General features: G+C 52.9%; 6 protein-coding genes across 6 annotated transcripts; 2 read left to right on the forward strand and 4 right to left on the reverse strand.

Annotated features, from left to right (window-relative positions):
* Window positions 1-674: 674 nt before the first annotated feature.
* On the forward strand, window positions 675-1307 carry HMPREF1541_05463 (uncharacterized protein; the record flags this gene model as incomplete). Its single annotated transcript, XM_008719803.1, has 2 exons — window positions 675-857; window positions 906-1307. The coding sequence occupies 2 exons, from the start codon at window positions 675-677 to the stop codon at window positions 1305-1307; spliced, it is 585 nt and encodes a 194-aa protein (XP_008718025.1).
* Window positions 1308-1790: 483 nt separating this feature from the next.
* HMPREF1541_05464 (uncharacterized protein) lies at window positions 1791-4640 on the reverse strand (the record flags this gene model as incomplete). Its single annotated transcript, XM_008719804.1, has 2 exons — window positions 1791-2201; window positions 2247-4640. 2 exons carry the CDS (start codon window positions 4638-4640, stop codon window positions 1791-1793), a joined length of 2805 nt encoding a protein of 934 aa, XP_008718026.1.
* Window positions 4641-7584: 2944 nt separating this feature from the next.
* Window positions 7585-8199, reverse strand: HMPREF1541_05465 (uncharacterized protein; the record flags this gene model as incomplete). The annotated part of the gene is made up of 1 exon (XM_008719805.1): window positions 7585-8199. The coding sequence occupies one exon, from the start codon at window positions 8197-8199 to the stop codon at window positions 7585-7587; it is 615 nt and encodes a 204-aa protein (XP_008718027.1).
* A 1741-nt stretch (window positions 8200-9940) lies between these two features.
* Window positions 9941-10390, reverse strand: HMPREF1541_05466 (uncharacterized protein; the record flags this gene model as incomplete). Its single annotated transcript, XM_008719806.1, has 1 exon — window positions 9941-10390. The coding sequence occupies one exon, from the start codon at window positions 10388-10390 to the stop codon at window positions 9941-9943; it is 450 nt and encodes a 149-aa protein (XP_008718028.1).
* A 993-nt stretch (window positions 10391-11383) lies between these two features.
* Window positions 11384-16123, reverse strand: HMPREF1541_05467 (uncharacterized protein; the record flags this gene model as incomplete). The annotated part of the gene is made up of 2 exons (XM_008719807.1): window positions 11384-11709; window positions 11764-16123. The coding sequence occupies 2 exons, from the start codon at window positions 16121-16123 to the stop codon at window positions 11384-11386; spliced, it is 4686 nt and encodes a 1561-aa protein (XP_008718029.1).
* Window positions 16124-16537: 414 nt separating this feature from the next.
* HMPREF1541_05468 (uncharacterized protein) lies at window positions 16538-18541 on the forward strand (the record flags this gene model as incomplete). The annotated part of the gene is made up of 1 exon (XM_008719808.1): window positions 16538-18541. One exon carries the CDS (start codon window positions 16538-16540, stop codon window positions 18539-18541), a length of 2004 nt encoding a protein of 667 aa, XP_008718030.1.
* Between the last annotated feature and the right edge of the window lie 10 nt (window positions 18542-18551).

The raw sequence follows: 18551 nt of genomic DNA on the forward strand, positions 1-18551 counted from the left end.
TCGATCGATTTCTTTACAATGCCGTCGCTTTGAGACAACGACTTGATGAACAAGCTCGAGACACCTTCGAGTCCAGGAAGGTAGACGTGAGCTTCTTGGATGCGGCAGGTTCGTCAAGTCCAGTCTGCTGTGGAGGGCGGGTTCTTACTGAAGAAGTCACCGCAGATCCCAACGCATCGCCCATGTCGAAAGTCTGCACGCGCGAGGAAGATGTACTCGACCATGCCGGAGCAGATTTTGCAGGATCACGAATCATGTCAGGGCACTCATCGTTTGTGGTCGCGACGTAGGACCTCCGCTGACAAATATAGCTTTGTCTTGCGAGAGAACTCGTTGACCAACTTGCTCATTTCTCAAGAGCTCTTACTCAAGCTGCTGTATCGGCACGCCATAGGTGCCAGTGTCCTGGACCTGCTTTATGCTTTTCAGACGACGGATACGGTTGCTGAGTCCAACAAGGGCACTTCTTGGTGGTCCAGCCTGAAGGCTTCTTCTGGGAGCTACGGTCAGTGCCTGCTCATGTTGACATCATGCGACCTGCTGACAAGTTGAAAGAGCTTTGTTATCAGTTGCGGTTCATGGAGCCGAAGGTCGATCATAGAGGACCAAGGTGGACTGAACGTCAGATTGGTATATATCACACTTTCGAGTCGGGAGCTGCCAATACGTCCAGAATGATTGTGCTTGGCTCTCGAAACGGAGAGGCTCAACGCCGACTGCAGTCTTGTTGCAATGGTGATCTGAGGTGCGATCGTACCGAAACTGGCCCAATTGCGCTTCATATCCTAATCATCAGCACCTATCTTGACAACTGGCGACTTTACCTTGGGCACTTAGCCTCAATGTTCGAGGGAAAGGTACGTGTTTCCCTCAATATGTATGCAACGTTGCTGACCGTAGGCCAGGATGACCGTCTTATCACAGCTGTGTTGAAGGATCCATCGATCGATTTCGCCGACCTGCAGATACTTCGAGATCTAGAGTCGAATCTGCTCACCATGGAGGCGATTCTGAAATCCAGTATCAATATCCTGGCCCAGCTCGAGGCATGTGCGCAAGCCCTTCTCGAACACAGGCCCAAAGTCGGTCAACAGACAGGGTCGGCCAGCAAGTCTTCTTATCTCAATGATCAGCAGATGAGGTCGCTTGACGTCCTGCAATCGAAGGCGAATGGTTTCATAGCAAGCGCAGAAGTCCTGCGTCACCGCGTTGGCAACGCTATCGGTCTTGTAAGACTAGCCACAATTCCACCCCAACTGCTACTGACTGCTCGCTTCCTCAACACAACCCTTGCTGACCTGGAATGACGAACAGCTTTCGGACAGTCTCAACGAGCGCAGCCAGACTACAGCAAATTCTATTGCTGAATACAGCCGCGAGCTGACTTTGGAATCGTTGCATGACAGCTATATTGTCAAGGTCATCACGTTCATTACCCTTACATATCTTCCCTTCCAGGGAGTCGCCGTAAGACTTTTCCAACGACTCAGGAGCTACCATCTGACATAGACAGACCTTTTTTGGGATGAACCTCATGGTTCTGCCCGACCAGACCAACAGACTGCGCCTTGCTGATGACTTTTGGCTTTTCCTCGCAACAGCTGTTCCACTGACAGTAGTCACGATTGCTGTCCTGTTCATCACGATGTATCTGGACAAAAGGCGGAAGGACAAGAAGCGGACACAGTAACTGTCTTCTGAGCGGTACTTGAATCAAAGCGATCCAGCTCAATCCGCAGAGCTGAAAGACGAGTGAACCGACTTTTGCGACAAAACGACACATCTGCCCATTAGAGACTCTTGCGTATCAGCTTTCCAGATCGCAGGAGGACCAACACAACGGGCCGTTCAACATTCTCCTCCGAATTACAGAACCCCATAGCCGCTGTTTTGGGATCGAAGTCCTTCGATAGTTTCCCTGGCGTGGGCGTGGGGCGGTAGTCAGGTCTATCAACGTACTCCAGCGGACACTTCCAGAACGAGGGATCAGCTTCCTCAGGATGTCTTATCAGCACGAATTGTGCATCGCCAAGCAATACCACCCCAGCAGCCGCTTGATCTGTCTGTCGCATCTGATGAACCTGCGGCTCACCATCAGCCTTGACAAGGTACAAGAACTGTCGACCATCACAGGCCACGAAACGAGGATTCGCCGTGAAAGGAAGCAGCAATATCTTCCCTTTCTTGGGTATTGCGGAATTCTGTCAGCGTCAGCGGGATACTTGGTGGTGAGGGGGACCATTTACCGCCCGCTCGTGGACCAGTGGTCGACCACCGACTTTTGTGGGCATCTGCCTATTGCTCCCATCGAGTCTCCATATAGTCCAGTAATGGTTGTCTTTCTGACTCTCCCAAAGGCAGAAGTGCTTGCCGTCACCTGTGAACTGCATAGAGTTGAAGAAATCCCCTTGAAGAGACAGCTGCCACTGCAGACGGTCGTGCCTATAGAACCGTATGCTCCGTCGGAACCGTATCGCGACTACACCATCTGAGGAAACAACGAGATTGGTATCCGGTGGCAGTTCCGTGAGAGCAAAACGTTGCTTTTCCTCACTCTTTGCGTCCAAATTCGCCTCTCTTTTGTGTATAATGAGTACGGGACTCCTGTTTTGCCCGTACTCAATAAAGGCAATCCAAGGGCCTGCCAAAGCAGCCGAATAGCAGTACGTCCGCTCCCCAAAGCTGATCGCATGCTGTTGCCATTCTTCAAATGTCGTAAGGCTCCGCGTTGGTCTCTCCTGCCATTGCAGATCAATCAGGGGTCCAACAAGGTAGAGCCTGATTTGGCTTGGACCCCATAACATGGCGCACTGTCCCTGAGGATCCAGCTTTGCGGCAACACAACCTGACTCAGGAGAAACGAGCAGCGCGAAAGTAAGACTTGCGTCTGTGTTCGAGGAAACGCTCAGCGGCGAACGCCACAGGTTGCCAGAAGACGTGCGGCTTCGTACGCGTTGTGTACGAACAGGTGATCTTGGCGCTTCTTCAGAATCGGACGATGCCCCTGACATATCGGGAATCGTTGGTGCGCCTAATGTCGATGATCTCATTGCCGTGGGTCGCGACGACTGATGTGTTTCGAAATCCCAAACGCGGCCGTCGTTCTGGACTGCTTCAGCAAGATCGACGACATGCCGCACTCCATTGACGGCTTTGTCCATTTCCGGTCGTTCAATAACATCTACGTTGAGAAGCTGGGGTACGAGGGTTGCACACGCTTGGATCCAAGGCCGATGTATCTCGTCGCAGCTCTCGGGCTGTTCACGTAACCAATTTATGACACCAGGCTTCAGATAAATTCGTGTACCAACACGGTGATAGAATAAATCGTCGGCTCCTTCCGCACGTCTCTTGCGCAATCTTCCCACGTGTGCTGGGCCACCTATCGCGAATGCCATGACTGTGGCTAAGATGCATCCGTAAGACCATACATCTCGTCGTGTGCTGACTCTGGCTTGATCGTGCCTGGTTTCGGGCGGCTGAAAGGCTCCCTCCTTGCGCGTTGGTCGCTGAAATGACATCTCGCGGAGCATGTTACCTGGCGCTCTCGAGTTCCGTTGCTCATCATCCGTCGTGGTCACGACTTGTGAGCCTTCGACAGCCTCTTCCACTCTGGAGAGTCCGAAGTCGCTAATCATCCACTTGCCAACAGGCTGGCTGACTTCGCTCCGGGAGATGTCGACGAGGATGTTGTCTGGTTTCAGGTCGAGATGCGCACAGAGTAAAGGGCGACCCTGATGATACAGCCCGTTGTGGAGAAACCGTAGTGCAACGGCAAGCTCCATTGCCTCTAGGAACAAGTTGTATGGTGAAAAGCGGTGTGACCTTTCTTCGTAGTTATGAAAGATTTCCCAGGGACGGACTAGGAAGAAGCTGAGATCACGACCAGCAGCCCATGGAGAAATGATGATCAGGTCCTCGCCGTGCATGAAAGTTGCGAAGCACTGCATTATCCGCTCGTTGCGACTGCTACTGCATCTGAATCGTTCGAGCACTTCGCGCTCGTTTCGGGCATCAGCATCATTTCGAGCTCTGATGCATTTCATTGCCATGATGGCAGGTCCGGCATTCGTTGAAGCTTGAGAATACCACAGATAGTGCTTCTGGATTTCGACACGACGAACGGTGCCCTGGGAGCCACTGATGCCAGGTCCCTTTTCAAGTATGGGAAGGCGATGTGATGCAGTATACTTCACGTGCGGCCCTCTAGTAATCATGACTGGCTTGAAAGCGTATTGTTGGTCGAGGAAGTACTCAACGAAGGGCGCCGCGGCACGAAACTTGTCTCTGCTGACGGGCAGGTCGGCATCCGTGAAGATCGCTTCGGACGGCTTTGCGATTGAATTCTGAAAAAAGCAAGACCCGAACGTAGCCCAGTCAAAATTGCCGATTGAAATCAATATACAGATGATCAAATGCATGTCGTTCCGAAGGTCATTGGCGTGTTTCCGCTTGTACCAGTCAAAACTCTTGAAGAGCTCGCCAACTGATCCAGCTGTGAGAATCTGATTCACGTCATTTGGATGGTAGAACTTTCCATGTCTCTGGTCTCGAGGAATCGAAGCGACTGTGTCGAGACTTTTGCGGAGCTCTACTTGAGCTCTCCTGTTTATTTCTGGCCCGCGAAATAAAGATGGCATAGTCTTTGTAAGTCAATGCGCCGGGCGCACCACAACATCAGAAGGGTTTCAAGGAAACAGTGTTATCACAAATTGCAAAGCAAATTGCTGGCGGTGATCAGGCTCGATCATGTTGGTGGCGATAGTCGAGGCAGCGACCGGTGTCTTGATCGTGGGGCAATCGCGATCTGGCGCCCGGGCACTCGTATTCGTGCGAACTTCATGCAGGCGAATCTCAGCCGCTTTCTGGAGAGAAGGTTTGACATGAGCGTTGGCTCATCGCTACCGGCCTCTTTATGGTCAGTCGCATGAGCATAAGACATTCAGAGAGGGCAAATTGACGCGCAAGTCGACGCGTCTTGAACTCGCCGAAGTAAATAGTTTTGTATGATTAATGGAAGACCTAGTAAGCGGGATAACCGAAGTTTGTCATGTGGAACGATCCGCCCCAGTTCGGCTGAAGCAGCGCGACATTCTCAGCGATTGATTAGCCCCGCGATCAGACGACCCCTACCTGACTGTCGACGAAAAGCGTGCCTTGGCCATGACCACAGGTCTCTCCGAAAAAACAAGTCCAGCAGTAGATCTCCAATTTTCGTCGAAGACACATGTCCAAGGCCGAGTTCGTGCCACATCCAGCCGATGCTATTGCCGGACACCCATTTGGCCTGCACCAGGCCCTTACGCTAGGTTTAGATGGGGCAAATCTGGAGTGTTGTTCCGACAATTTGTCGCGTGGAAGTGTTGGACAAGATGCCCCAGAGGCTTCTCTTGAAGCCAGGCCTCCCAGTCGACACTCAGTCGACTCTTCGAGGAGTGCCCCGTACGAGAAGAGAGTTGAAGATGCAAGTCTTCAATCGTCTGATTTTGAAGGCTACAAGCAAACTTTTTCAGAATACGATGGCACATTGTTGCAATGGTATATAGACACGCATTGCGACGATGGCACAGCTCCTCGTCCAGAGTTCTCAGAGGACAGGTTTTCGAACATAGTTCAAAGCCCGTCACGCAGCGGATCTACAGGAGGACAGCAACAATGGGAGTTGGCCACGGCAAGATTGAATAGCACTTTGCCCACCAGCGGATTGTCCGAACTGCTTCCACGAGACGAAGATCTAACCGGAGGCACCATCGGCTCCACATCCAATCAACCTATGAAGTTCAGAAGGTTTGCGCGCGACGAAGACTTGGTGAATTGGCGTCCCACCGGTCACTCTTCGTCGCAATATGATCATTATGATGCAAGCGATCTTCGTAATTCGGGCTCAGCAGGAAGCAGCGCTGGATCAGCGAGCAGCTACGCTTCGATGGGCTCAAGACGTGGTCGCAAGTCCTATGGCCACCCAAAGAACAGTCAGTCTGCAACCCAGTCCGGGAAGCATGTCTGTTCGAAATGTGGCAAGAATTTTAAGACCATGTTCACCTTACGGAGACACCGGGAGTCTGTTCACGAAATTGTTGCAAGCTGCACATGCGGACCGATAGTCGCCAATGAAAGGCCTAGATGTCCTGTGTGTCTGAGGGACCCCAGCACATGTCATCATCTCATGCTCCAGTGCTGGACGAAGTCAGTGGCCGACCGGACGTTCTACCGCAAAGATGCTCTCACTCAGCATCTAAGACGAGTTCACCATTATGGATCTGAGCCATGGGTAAAGGATTTCGTGTTTGATTGTCTTGTCAACAGCAATTCTCCTCACAATAGCCACCTGATATTCTACAAAATACGCCACCACTGTGATCGATCGATGGCGTTGACGCGCGAGCCATGCGGCGCCATATTCTCCGACTTCTTTGAACTTCTCCGCCACATATACATCTTCCACGCGGCAATTCGATCGACCGGCCCCTGCCGGTCGTGCTCGGAGGATGGCAAGATGTTTTCGTCCGAGGGCGCCCTACTCCTGCACACGCAGGTGGCTCATCCCGGCCCGGGACCATCAAGCAAGCTCCGGAGCTCACAAGCGCTAGTGCATCCCCTATGGCGCCACCGAGGATGTAGACAATGTCCGGCTCAAGGCCCCAAGGTACAGAGTCCAAAGATGCGCCAAAACGGCAGATCCGGAAGCATCGACATGGGAGACCTTTCCGCGACGGAAGAACTTGATGCGAATGACCAGTTAGGTGCTTGGAACGAATGGGGTGCGGCAATTTGACGCTACTGCTCCGCCGCGGGCGGACAGAGATGCGAAAGACTTGGGCATACGCAGGTCATGCTTGACGAGCAGCCTATGTAAGCGAACTTTGAAGCTTCCGAGTTATGTACGCGGTAGAGGATTTCCGCCATTGAATGCGTGGTATCCCCGTCTGTTGGAAGTCAACTCCCAGCCTCCTCTCTTGCTTTATCTAGGCCTATACAGCTCGGACCCCGCCCCAACGTTTGTCAGCCCTTCACGGGTTCCCTCTCACCTTCATGACACCGGCTAGGTGCAGATGCTCGCACGCAGGGCGGCGAATCAGCGGAAACGGGGACCTTTAGTGTGACTGACCCTCTGAGCCAACCATGTCGACAGAGAACCTCTATCTTCGTTTAGCGATTAGCCAGAGATCTGTCCTAGGTTCAAGATCTGGTGCATCCATAGTGTCGACTCGCAAGCGCACGGGCTCAACGTGTGTACAAGGCTAACCGCGAACCGGTGCAGTGGCATCAAGCTCCCCCGCGGAAACGGCGTAGTCTTGGCAAGGCACGCGGAATGATATACGATACAATGAGATATCAATGGAAGGTTCTGGTCATCACTCGTCACATAAAGCATCACTGTACGCTACACATCACATTACGATCAGACGGAGCCCCTTATGCCCTGCCGACCCCTCTCACACCGTCTCCCAGACAGAATATGCCTTGTATGCGATGCTGCATAAGTATGCTCCCCCTGACTCTCAGCCTCGCCCTCCCAAAAAGACGACTGCTGTCAACACCACCTTGATCGTCGTCGTGTTCTTCATCCACAAAATCCATTTCCTACCAAGCAGGAGCTCCAGGCACAGTCCTCGCTTTCCTTTTCTTTCCCGTCACCACTTTCTGTATGCACTGCCTCTTCCACCATTCTTTCAATCTCTCCAGCATCTTTCGCTTCCTATACGTAAAGTCAGTCATGGGAATAGTGTCCGTAGGCAGCTCGCGCGGATTCGCCGCAGGCTTATGACCCTTCAGTTGGCACGAATGGCTGAGCTTAATGCCGTCGTTGGACCGAGCAGTATGGGCAATCAGGCTCGTGCCGGCTGAACCAGGAACCACATTGCGCAGGCTGTGCAAGTGCAATTTCTCCTTCAGGCTCTTGCGTTGTCTTCTGGCGGAGCTGTCGTCCGAGAAAAAGCTCTTTGTCTCCCTAAGGCTAGGTCTGATAGTTGATGGCACCGCCGCGTATGGAATGCTGAGATTCAAGTCAGAATATGTAAGTGGAGGGCCGAATTCGGGCGGTGCCAGCTGGGGTACGGACCCCATACGAGGAATGGGGCCGTTCAATCTGGTGCTGTTGAGGGGTTTGACGACGCTGGTATTACTTGTCTGAGATCTGTGGGTCCTGACTGATGTCTTCCGGACTATCTCATCGTCTGTTCTTCTAGGCTGTGGCATAGCGGCGATGATGCTGGACCACCGCGTTGGAATCGGAGGTGAACGAGAAAGGCGTAAGTTCGCTTGCGATACTGGGACCGAGTCACCGCTAAGCTCTGCATAGCCATCCACTGGTGACTTCAGGCTTTCTTTCCGTGGCGGTATGGATGGACGTAATCGTGCTGGCAGCTCAGGCCTGCTTGGCGGGCGAAACGTCTCTGTGGATATGTCACCCACCGTCTTCGATCTGCTTCTGAGCTTCAATCGAATACGGAGCTTTCTCTTGCGGTGTGACTCCTGTCTCACAATGATGTCGCTCCTGGACCTCTGGTGCAAAAGTCTCGATATGGCTCGTGCCTTTGTTACGGAGAAGGAGGAGAGTTCCGATGCCTCAGACGGGCTTACACTCATCAGGGAGCGGCGCCTGATCCGTAGTTTTGACTTCGTGTCGCTAGTGTCGACATCAGCAAGAGAGCCAGATGTCAGAGTGGGCATTCCTATAGACGAAAGCCGCAAATGACTTGTCGATGGCAGAGTCTGCCAGCCATACGAGGGACGTGAGCCTCCCGAGCGCGGCAAGTCTCTCTCGGATTCTAGTGACCGCTCATGGATTGTTCCAGGAACTCTTGCATCCATGCTCCCGAAAAGTCGGCGGGGCTTCATTGCTTGTCGATACGATGCTGCCAAACTGGAGTACAATTGTGACGAAGCTGTCATTGGGCGCTCACATTGAAGCGGTATCGATGCCAGCACATCAGTCAGTCTGATCGTTGATACATCCGTGCTTGTATGCCTCTCGTCTACAAGCACGTCGTGGCTCTCAGTAGGCTCTTGACTACCACCATTCTCTGGACTCAAACCTAGACATTCAATATGCCTGTCCAGGAGGGACTCAACTGTCGACTTGTCGTGGTTCGTTATCTCGCTCACTCTTATATCCGTCTCGTCGCCTGTGTCTCTGCACTGGCCAAGTGAAGAGAAATCAGTGCCGATCGCAGATTCAGGAGTGGCAGCAGATTGACCAGATGGGTTTCTGTGCTTGATAGGACTTTCTTCAACCACTTTCAGCGTGGGCTCCTTGACACAGCTATGCTGTTTCATTAGTTTCGGCCTCTCACCGCCATCTATTCCCGTGTCTAGGTCTAGGATTTTACTAAACCGCCTACGACTCTGCGAAGACGTCGGACGTTTGGGCATCGGCGAATGAATCTCGGATTGAGCTCTTCTGGGCGTGGCTTCGGAGGTCTTTGGCCGCGTCGATTGGCCAGGCTCAACTGATATCAAGGACATGGGTCGGAACGAGAAATCCGGCAGTCGCCAATCTGGCGTGTGCCTGGCCCTTGCATCACGACTCGCTGCGCTTTCACCTTCTGCATCTTGGTTGTAAGGAGATTGCTGGGCCTTGTTCGGTAGTTTCGTCTTATTCTTGCTCGTTGCATGCAGACTTTTTCTGCCCGGCAGTAATGGCGGAGAATGTACTCTGGCAGCAAGCATGGTCAGGTCGCGAGGGCTCCGTGACGCGCTCAGGAAGAAGCCACCTGATGGCGATGCCGCCATTGTGCGGCGAGAAATTGTTGAGGCTCGTCGGAGATCCTTCCGTGAGGCAGAACTTGGGCCACTGTCTTCACTGCGAGTCCGCCGAATGTCGCCCTTGAGGAGTCAGAAAAACACTAAACAGATAAAGGTCAACATACTAGCTTGCTCGGGCTCGCAAGCTCCATGCCGGCCTCGAGATTTGAGACCTTTGGTGGCCCGACGCCGTTCAGGCTACGTTTTGCGCTGTGCCTCGAACCGGGTTTTGAGGCTGGCTTGGATTGTTCGCTTGGGCGTCGGTTGTGCCTCGTTGGCAGCTCCACCGGGTGGAATTTAGAGCCTTGCATGGTGCCAAATGGAGTCTGTGCGTGCCTTCCAGGAGGTGTTTGTGCTCCCTCGACAGCTGCACCTGCTGGGGGGAGGGTTTCCTCGTGGTGGTGGTCACCTTCAGGCGAGAAGCAATTCTCCTCTGCGAAAGACTCAGAATAGTCATAATATGCAGGTGTTGTCGATCCTGTGGGCGATTGTGGGATCCCACGGAGAGAGATCGTACTCCCAGAGGATACGCCAAATGGTTGCTGCCAAGGTGTAGGTGTCTGAATAGTGCCAGGGAGAAAGTGGTGCGGATTTGGTGGATATCCTGGCGATGGCAGACGCTGGAGTGAGGTATATGATCCATTCATGTTGTGACGATAACCTAGAAAAGGCCCATGGCGACGATACATGGAAGCAGGAGAAGATGCGACTGTGCCTGTGCTAGGAGCTCGCATGAAGCCCGGCTGAGGAGTATGCAACGAACGATTTTCTGTGAACGAGGGGGAAGACACCGGTGGGGGCCGCATCCGCATACGAGCCGGCGGACCCCCTGGTGAATCTGACCGAATGCTGTAGACATCTCTATTGCTTCTCAATGTGACCAGGGAGCGATGCGTATAGAGGCTCGGGCTGGGGCTGGCTAGGCCTTGCAAAGGATACGGGTGACGGCCCGGAGGATGACGTCGGCTTCTGGTAGATGGAGCATAGGAGCTGAGGTTCGAATGGCTTGTGTGGCGAGCAGACAGAGTAGAGGTAGAATGTACGGGACGAGGTCCGCGGTTTCGACCCGGGGGACGAGCATATGGAGATCGTTGATGCCGGAGAGCGGAAGCGAACGAGGTATCAAACGAGCCGGATCGAGCTCTCGTGGTCTGGACTCTGGAAGCGGATCGAGGCAATCGAGAAGGACCCGAACTGAACTGCCCCAAATCTCCTAGCTCTGTAGTGGTTCTGAGCATGCTAAGCACTGCATCGGGCGGTGCAACAAGCTCCGACGATGCCCCATGAGGTTCGACCTTGCCGCGAGGACGGTCAGTGCTTCGACGGACATTGCCAGACATCTCTTCCAGGGCCATCTCTCATGCTCAACGCGCATGCTTGAATACGATCATGCCTGGTGCTGACGAGATGCAGATGAAAATGTGGATGGGATGACGAGGAGAGTGGCAGGAAGGATGATGAAATGAGTTGTGTCCCACGGCAGGAAGCTCACCTTTGCTTCGACCAAGGTTGCCCCTGCCCTGAAAAAAGTCGAACATGGGAAGAGTGTTTGGAGCCGATTCGGCAGGAGCCAGGGTACTATATGCATCATGATCGTCTCTAGGACTGTTAGAACAGTAGATCCACCTAACCATCATCAGGTCGGCATCATGCCAATGACGCCGCCGCCGCTCCCATTCGCAGAACGACCACCCGCCTTGCTGCTGCTCGGCCCCCTCTTCCGTGAAGAGAAGGATGTGATCTTACTTGGGCCTGCCTTGCCAGCGCTGGATCTCGAGCCCATTGACGATTTCTTCTTTTTGCTAACACCTGCGCCGCTTTTTGCCTTGGCAAAGCTACGTGCGCTAGCTTTCTTTTTGCCATGGCCTTTGCTCGTGTTAGTCGGGTATGACTGAGAGCTTGCCTTGGTCGCGCTGATCCCGGCGTCTTCCGATGCCGCATTATAAGTCCACATCTGAGATACTGCCTCTAGGTTAGCACTTTAGAAGGTTAACGACAGAAGCTGGCATGACCTACTCTGACGGTTGTACTGCTCCACATCATTGCCTGCGTCAAAGTAGCGACTTCTCCCTGAAGGACTAGCATCGCTTTTATCATCATCGTCGTCATCATCATCATCCACGATAAAGTCATCTTCATCGTCACTGATTTCTACGAACTCAGCACGGCCAGGGCCGTCGTCGTTTGCTTCGTCTTCCTGCGCACTCTTGATCGCGAGATAGTTGCTGTGAGCCGTTTCGATCAACCTAAGCAGGTCCGGCCCATAAATTGACAGGTAGTCCTCCGTCATTCCGTTGATGCGTAGCAATTCGCCTTCGGTGCGTGGGAATTCAATCGCCATCTCTCGAAGCATGGTATCAGAAATGGCCCTCCTTCGCATGTTGTTCTCAATCATAACCTTCTGCACCACGTCCCGAGCCCTCTCCACGAAGTCTTCGAGAACGTGCTGATGCATTTCATCCAAATTGGCTAGCTTCTGATCAATGGTAATTGGCGGCCCAAGCCCACGCTTTCTAGTCGGCTGAGCAACCCCTGCTCGACGGACGGGCTCGAATTGGGAATCTTCATCCGAGTCAGATTCGACAATGCGTTGTTTGCGGGCCAAACGAGGTGCGGTTCGGGCTTGGAGAGGTGAGGAAACGTTTGTCAAAGCTGGGTAATTGTCCGATGCAGCTTCGACCCCCGTAGAAACTTTCTTCTTCTTGCCTTTGGCAGGCGCCTTTGCCTTTGCCTTGCTTCTGGGCGACACTCGACACTGCATAGTGAGCTTCGAGCTTCCACGATCGAATGCGTCCCAGAGACGACCTGGCCGTACATATTGAGTTGGAAACCCCATGCGGTTCTGCAGCTGATATTCTTCGATGGCTTCTTCTGCGGCCAGTCGATAAAACAGACGATCCACATCCTCGCGCTCAAGTTCCTTTCCCAGCCCGAATTGTTCCAGCTGGTCATGACCTAGGTCTGCCATCTTCTTGCCCCCAACGCCTCGGTAGATATCAATACAGTGGCTCATGGTCACTTGAGCCCGGGCCAGCTGCTCAATCAGCCGAACCACATGACGGGCGTGGACGGACAAATCGCGCATCTCGAAGACACTCGAAGAGTTACAGTTGTCACACGTACCTTGGCACTGGTCGGCTGAGAAGTGCTCATTGAAGTACGCGAGCACTTGCAACCTGCGACAATCGCTTCTGTTTTCGCAGAACTGAATCACGTTTCGCAACATTTGCTTCTGTCGTTCCTTCTGTTCCCAGCTACCGTCTCCATCGTTGATCATGCGCCACAATTGAGTCGTGTCACCAAATCCATAATAGAGATAGCAACCCGATGGCTTCCCGTCACGCCCTGCACGGCCAGTCTCTTGATAATACCCCTCGAGACTCTTTGGCAGAGTGTGATGCATCACAAAGCGGACGTCTGGCTTGTCGATGCCCATGCCGAATGCTATGGTTGCAACAATGACGTGGAAAACGTTGCGTTGCCATTTCTTTTGAACAGCAACACGATTTTCTGGTTCCATACCGGCATGGTAATGTGCCGCATTGATACCGTGCTCGTCCCGTAACTTTTTGGCAACAGTCTCGCAGCTTTTGCGCGATAAGCAGTAGATGATCCCAGTCTGTCCGCGATAAGAGCGGTTGATAGTTTCAGCCATGCTTGTGAGTATGCTCCTGTCTTTCTTCAGCACAGTGTAGGATAAGTTCGGCCGGTTAAAGCTTTGTGTGAAGATCTTGGAGTTGTCCATTTCCAGATTGTGCATCACATCGATCTTCACGTTCTCGGTAGCTGTGGCGGTAAGAGCCATGACAGGAACGCCATGGAACTGCCGTCTCACCTTGCCGAGTTCCTTGTAGTCGGGGCGAAAATCGTGTCCCCATTGACTGACGCAATGTGCCTCGTCGATGACAATGCGGGCAAGTTTCCTGGTTCGGTGTAATTTCTGTAGAACTTCCAGGATTTTGGTGCTTTTGCTCATCATTTCCGGCGTGACGTAGAGTAGCTGGACAAATTTCTCAGGTTCAGGGCCCCATAAGTACTGGAGTACGAGCTTCTTGTGTTCAGGCGTGATTTCGCTGTTGAACAACGAGGCTTGGATATGTATCTGAGTCAAATGATCTACCTGATCTTGCATGAGACTCAGTAGAGGTGAGATGACGACTGTGACTCCGCGAGTCTTGCCCGATTGAATGATGGATGGGAGCTGGTAGCAGAGTGACTTCCCTCCTCCAGTGGGCATCAGTACGAATGCATCATCGCCTGCCAGCGTGGCGTTAATCGCCTCGAGTTGGTTGTGCCGAAATCCCCTAAGGCGGAAACGCTTGGCAAGAGCTTTTCTCACATCCGAAGACCACGGATGCTTCTCCAAAGCAGGGTCTGGCTGGGTTATGGAGGCTGGCGCTAATTGAGTGCTGTCGAAATGTCGTACATTGGTGCTTAGCTCACCCATGGCGGGCCGGCTAGTTCCACGAACGTTTCTGCTGATACCAGGGGCTCCTGAATTCTGATCATATGCATTTACTGCATCTAGGAGATCTGTATCATCCTCGTCCATCTCGAAGTTCTCATCTGCAAACGCCACTTCACTAGGACTGCCCATGTGTGCCGAGAAGGACATGCCGGAAGATGACGGTTTAATCCGGCGTGGCATCGGTGAACGATCAGCATGATGGTCCTCAGATGGACGCTCAGATGAATATCGGTGCGGAAAGGGGGTCATTGACGGTTCTTCAGGCGGCAAGAACTGTTGGCGATGGAGCTTGTTCTTCGGTGAGAATTGTTTCGGCACAGGCGTCTGAATGACAGGTTGACTTGCATGATCCTCGACTCGATACGGAGGCTCGTGCAATTTTTCTGGGCTTCGTGTACGGGGTTTTTGAGTCGACGCGACCAGAACTCCAATGGCGCCAGCAGGGGTGGCAGAGGGGCGGCCCTTTGCGACCGTATTGAACATCTCAGCTCGGGTAGACTCTTTCGACAAGCCGGCCAATTGAAGTTGGTGAAAGAGCTCCGACTCTCGCTGATCGACAATATGTACGAGTCGCACTATCAGTTTGCATAATGCGCTTGGTATGTTGTGCTCGTCGTCGGAATCCTCTTCATGTCCCTCGTCCAGCAGATTGTTTAGATGTGTCTTCTTTTGATGCTTCTCCTCCAGAGTGTGAACAAGTCCGTCTCGTAGCTCGAGGACCTTACGCGTGGCCTTCAGCCTATCAGCAGCAAGTTTCTTTCTCTGCTTCAGACTGGCAGATACCTCTCCGGCTTCGGAAAGGTGTTGCGAATATTCAGCATTTGCCGCCTTCGAGGAGATTTCGAGGCGGCGGATCAAGTCTTCAATACGCTCTGATCTCACCAACATGAAGTCCTTGACGATCGCCTTTTCCGCCACTGTCAATTTTTCAAGAGGGGGCCCGCTGCATTCCTGAGCCGAACTCGATCCAGTTGTAGGCTGCTTTCCACTGCTCGCAGGAGGATTTTGCGAAGCTTCACGTGATCGTAAGACCTGGGTACCCGGAGACCGATTTGTGACCAAGTCTCGTACAGGTTCGCTGAGTCGGGTTTCTGGCAGCGATATAGAAGCTACGGAGCCCGGATCCGACAGGGAAAGAGCTTTAGACTTTTTGGTAGGACTGATAATATCTCCTTCGTCGTCAGAATCTGGCACAATATCAACGCGTGATGGGCCATGATGATCCTGACTCGGATCAGTGTCACATTTGACCTTGGACGGTCGCTGCGTGGGGCCAGCCTCTTCAAAATCCGATAGGTCGTGAAATCCAGCGCTCGATATTGTATCGGACTCGACCCCGTTTGACGTGGCGGATCGCTTCCTTCGTGGGCCAACATAGCTGTCTGAGTGACACACGGCTTGCATCAGACTGTCGTCGAAGTCGCCAGGATCTAACGAAGGGGCGGGGCTTTTCGTCAAGCGCTTCTTCGGGCGCCTGCCGGTTGAAGGCACCACGGCATCGGCGTCATATTCCTTGCTCTTTCTCTTTTTGCCTTTGCTCGAGGAGAGCGGATGAATACGTTCCGCGGCGTTGTGATCCCATAGTCTCTCGGGTGTTTCCCAATCTCCGAAGGTTGATGTGGTTACCTCATCGGTGGATGGGTTCTCATCTCCGTCACTTTGGATATCATCAATGTCCACGACTTGAGATTCTCTGGCAGTGCGTGACGATGGGAGTCGTGTTAGAGCACGACTCCGTGGCTCTGTATCTAATGATGGCGTCACCGGTAGTGAGGCGTTCGGTCGTGAGGCAGCACCACGAGCGGGCGATCGTGAGGGCGAGGGTGTCGGGAGGCCAGTATTGATGGCGTGCTGCGCCAGGAGTCGTGGACGAGTGTTGGTCTGAGGGGCAGCTTGTAGTCTTGCCATGTTCTCGGGCGCTTGGGTCTGTCCATCATCACCACCCGCTGGAGAACTTGTTATCACGGGCAAAGCGGTATGTTGTAAATGATGATACGTAGAATGATGCTGAGTAAGAAGCCATGTAAGGTTCTGCTCAAGATTGTGCAAGGTCATATGGAAGCAAACTCATGCTGCTGGGCAGCATTGTTGTTCGAGGGTGCAAAAGATCAGAGTCATTCGGGTGCAGCGGTGGAGTTGTAGCGTTGCAGGTACTAGATTCGCGAGGGGTCGGCAATTGGCGGAACGCGTTTCTGCAGACGCGACGAGGCTGAACGGGTAGTCACGTGTACATAATAAGGCTGAGAATATTGGGGCAAGAGCAGCATAAATCCGGAGTTGGGTCTGGCTTTCTACTGCTCGCCGCATTGTAAAGTTGAGAAAATGCCGAAAGCAAAGGACAAGAAGTCCAAAGCCGAGGCAAAAGCCCAAAAACAAGCCAAACAGGCGAAGAAGGCGGCTAAAGGCGAGAAGAAGGTCAAGGCCAAAAACGCAGATGTCGACAGCGACGCGGAGGACAATGTGGACTTTGATGCAGTGCTGGCCCGCTATGCTGAAGAGCAAGCACATTTTCTCAAGGTGACAGAAGAGAAATGCAGCCCACCGTCGGCACGTTCGTCTTGTTCCATGGTTGCTTCTCCCAGTAATCGCAACGAACTTTTCATCTTTGGCGGAGAGTTCATGGATCAGACAGGACTCTGCCGGTTCTACAATGATCTTTTTGTGTACAACATCAGCAAGGGTGAGTTTAGCCAAGTGACCTCTCCTAACAGCCCTCCACCCAGGTCCGGTCATGCTTGGTGTCGAAGCGGAAATACAGCGAAAATCTACTTGTTCGGTGGCGAGTTCTCTAGCCCCAAACAAGGAATTTTCTATCACTTCAACTCGTTCTACATGCTCGATCCCGATACTCGAGAGTGGACTCAAATTGAACCTAAGGGAAAAGGCAAAAGCCCTCCATCCAGAAGCGGGCACCGCATGACCTACTGGAAGAACTACATAATTCTCTTCGGTGGGTTCCAGGACACGAGTCAGCAGACCAGATACCTCAACGACACTTGGATCTTCGATTGCAGGGAGAACGTTTGGCACGAACTAAAACTTGCAACTGTGACCAGCCAGAAGCCGGACCCCAGATCCTCGTTCAGCTTTCTCCCCCATGAGTCTGGCGCCGTGCTTTTCGGCGGATACTCACGAGTCAAGATTACAACCAGTAAAGCAAAACCTGGCAAAGGTGGACCACAACGGGATGTTCTTAAGCCCTTCATTCACCAAGACACTTGGTTCCTGCGGATAACACCACCGCCTGACGATGCAGTGAGTGGCACACCACCAACGATGCGGTGGGAACGAAGGAAGCGACCGGCAAACACACCAAACCCGCCGCGAACTGGATCGACGATGGCTCACCACAAAGGTCGAGGTATCTTCTTCGGTGGTGTTCATGATGTCGAAGACAGCGAAGAGGGCATCGACAGCGAATTCTTCAACGAATTGTTGATATGGAATATCGATCGAAATCGCTTTTTCCCTTTGGCTTTGCGGAAACCCAAGGCAGGGGGCAAAAAGCAAACCCAGGTGTCTCGCGGAAGAGACAGGGGTAAAGCTGATGAAGAAGAGCTCCTACGCAATCTTGCCGCACTCGAGACAAAGGGATCTGTCACGCAAACAGAAGACGTGGAGATGAAGCTTAATGACACACCTCCGGAAGAGCTAGAGACTAAGAGAGAAGTTCCGATCAAATTCGAACTGCCACACGCCCGGTTCAATGCGCAGCTCACAGTGCAGGAGGATACGCTGTTCATTCTCGGAGGAACAATAGAGAAGAAGGACGTAGAGATTACGTTTTCCGACCTCTACGCAATCGATCTGGGCAAGCTCGATGGCGTAAAAGAACTTCATTACGAAGAACCGGTCAACTGGAATGCTGCAGCTGCTCCTAGTGACGATGAAGAGGATGAAGATGATGACGAAGATTCTGCGATGGATTCCGATGAGGAAGATAAGGACACCATGTCAGTCGACACTCCTTCAACTCCGGCTACAGAGATTGCCCAGGAGCCAGAGATCAAGGACGAGGTCGAGACCGAGCACAAAGCCCAAGAAGACCCCCGTCCCTTCCCTCGCCCATTCGAGAGCCTGCGAGATTTCTTCGCTCGGACGTCAGAGGACTGGCAAAAATTGCTGCTGGCAAAACAGGCCTCCACCGCTACCTCGACGCAGACCGTCAAGGAGCTACGCAAGAAGGGATTCGCGGATGCGGAAGAGCGCTGGTGGGATGCTAGAGAGGAGGTTATGGCTCTCGAAGACGAGCAAGAGGCTGCAGGTATTGGTGAAGTGATGAACATTGCTGACCGCCAAATTGAGGCGGGTCCTCGCCGACGTTGAACATTTTTAC

The sequence above is a fragment of the Cyphellophora europaea genome (genome assembly GCF_000365145.1).
Source record: "Cyphellophora europaea CBS 101466 unplaced genomic scaffold supercont1.5, whole genome shotgun sequence".
Classification (NCBI taxonomy): Eukaryota; Fungi; Ascomycota; class Eurotiomycetes; order Chaetothyriales; family Cyphellophoraceae; genus Cyphellophora; species Cyphellophora europaea.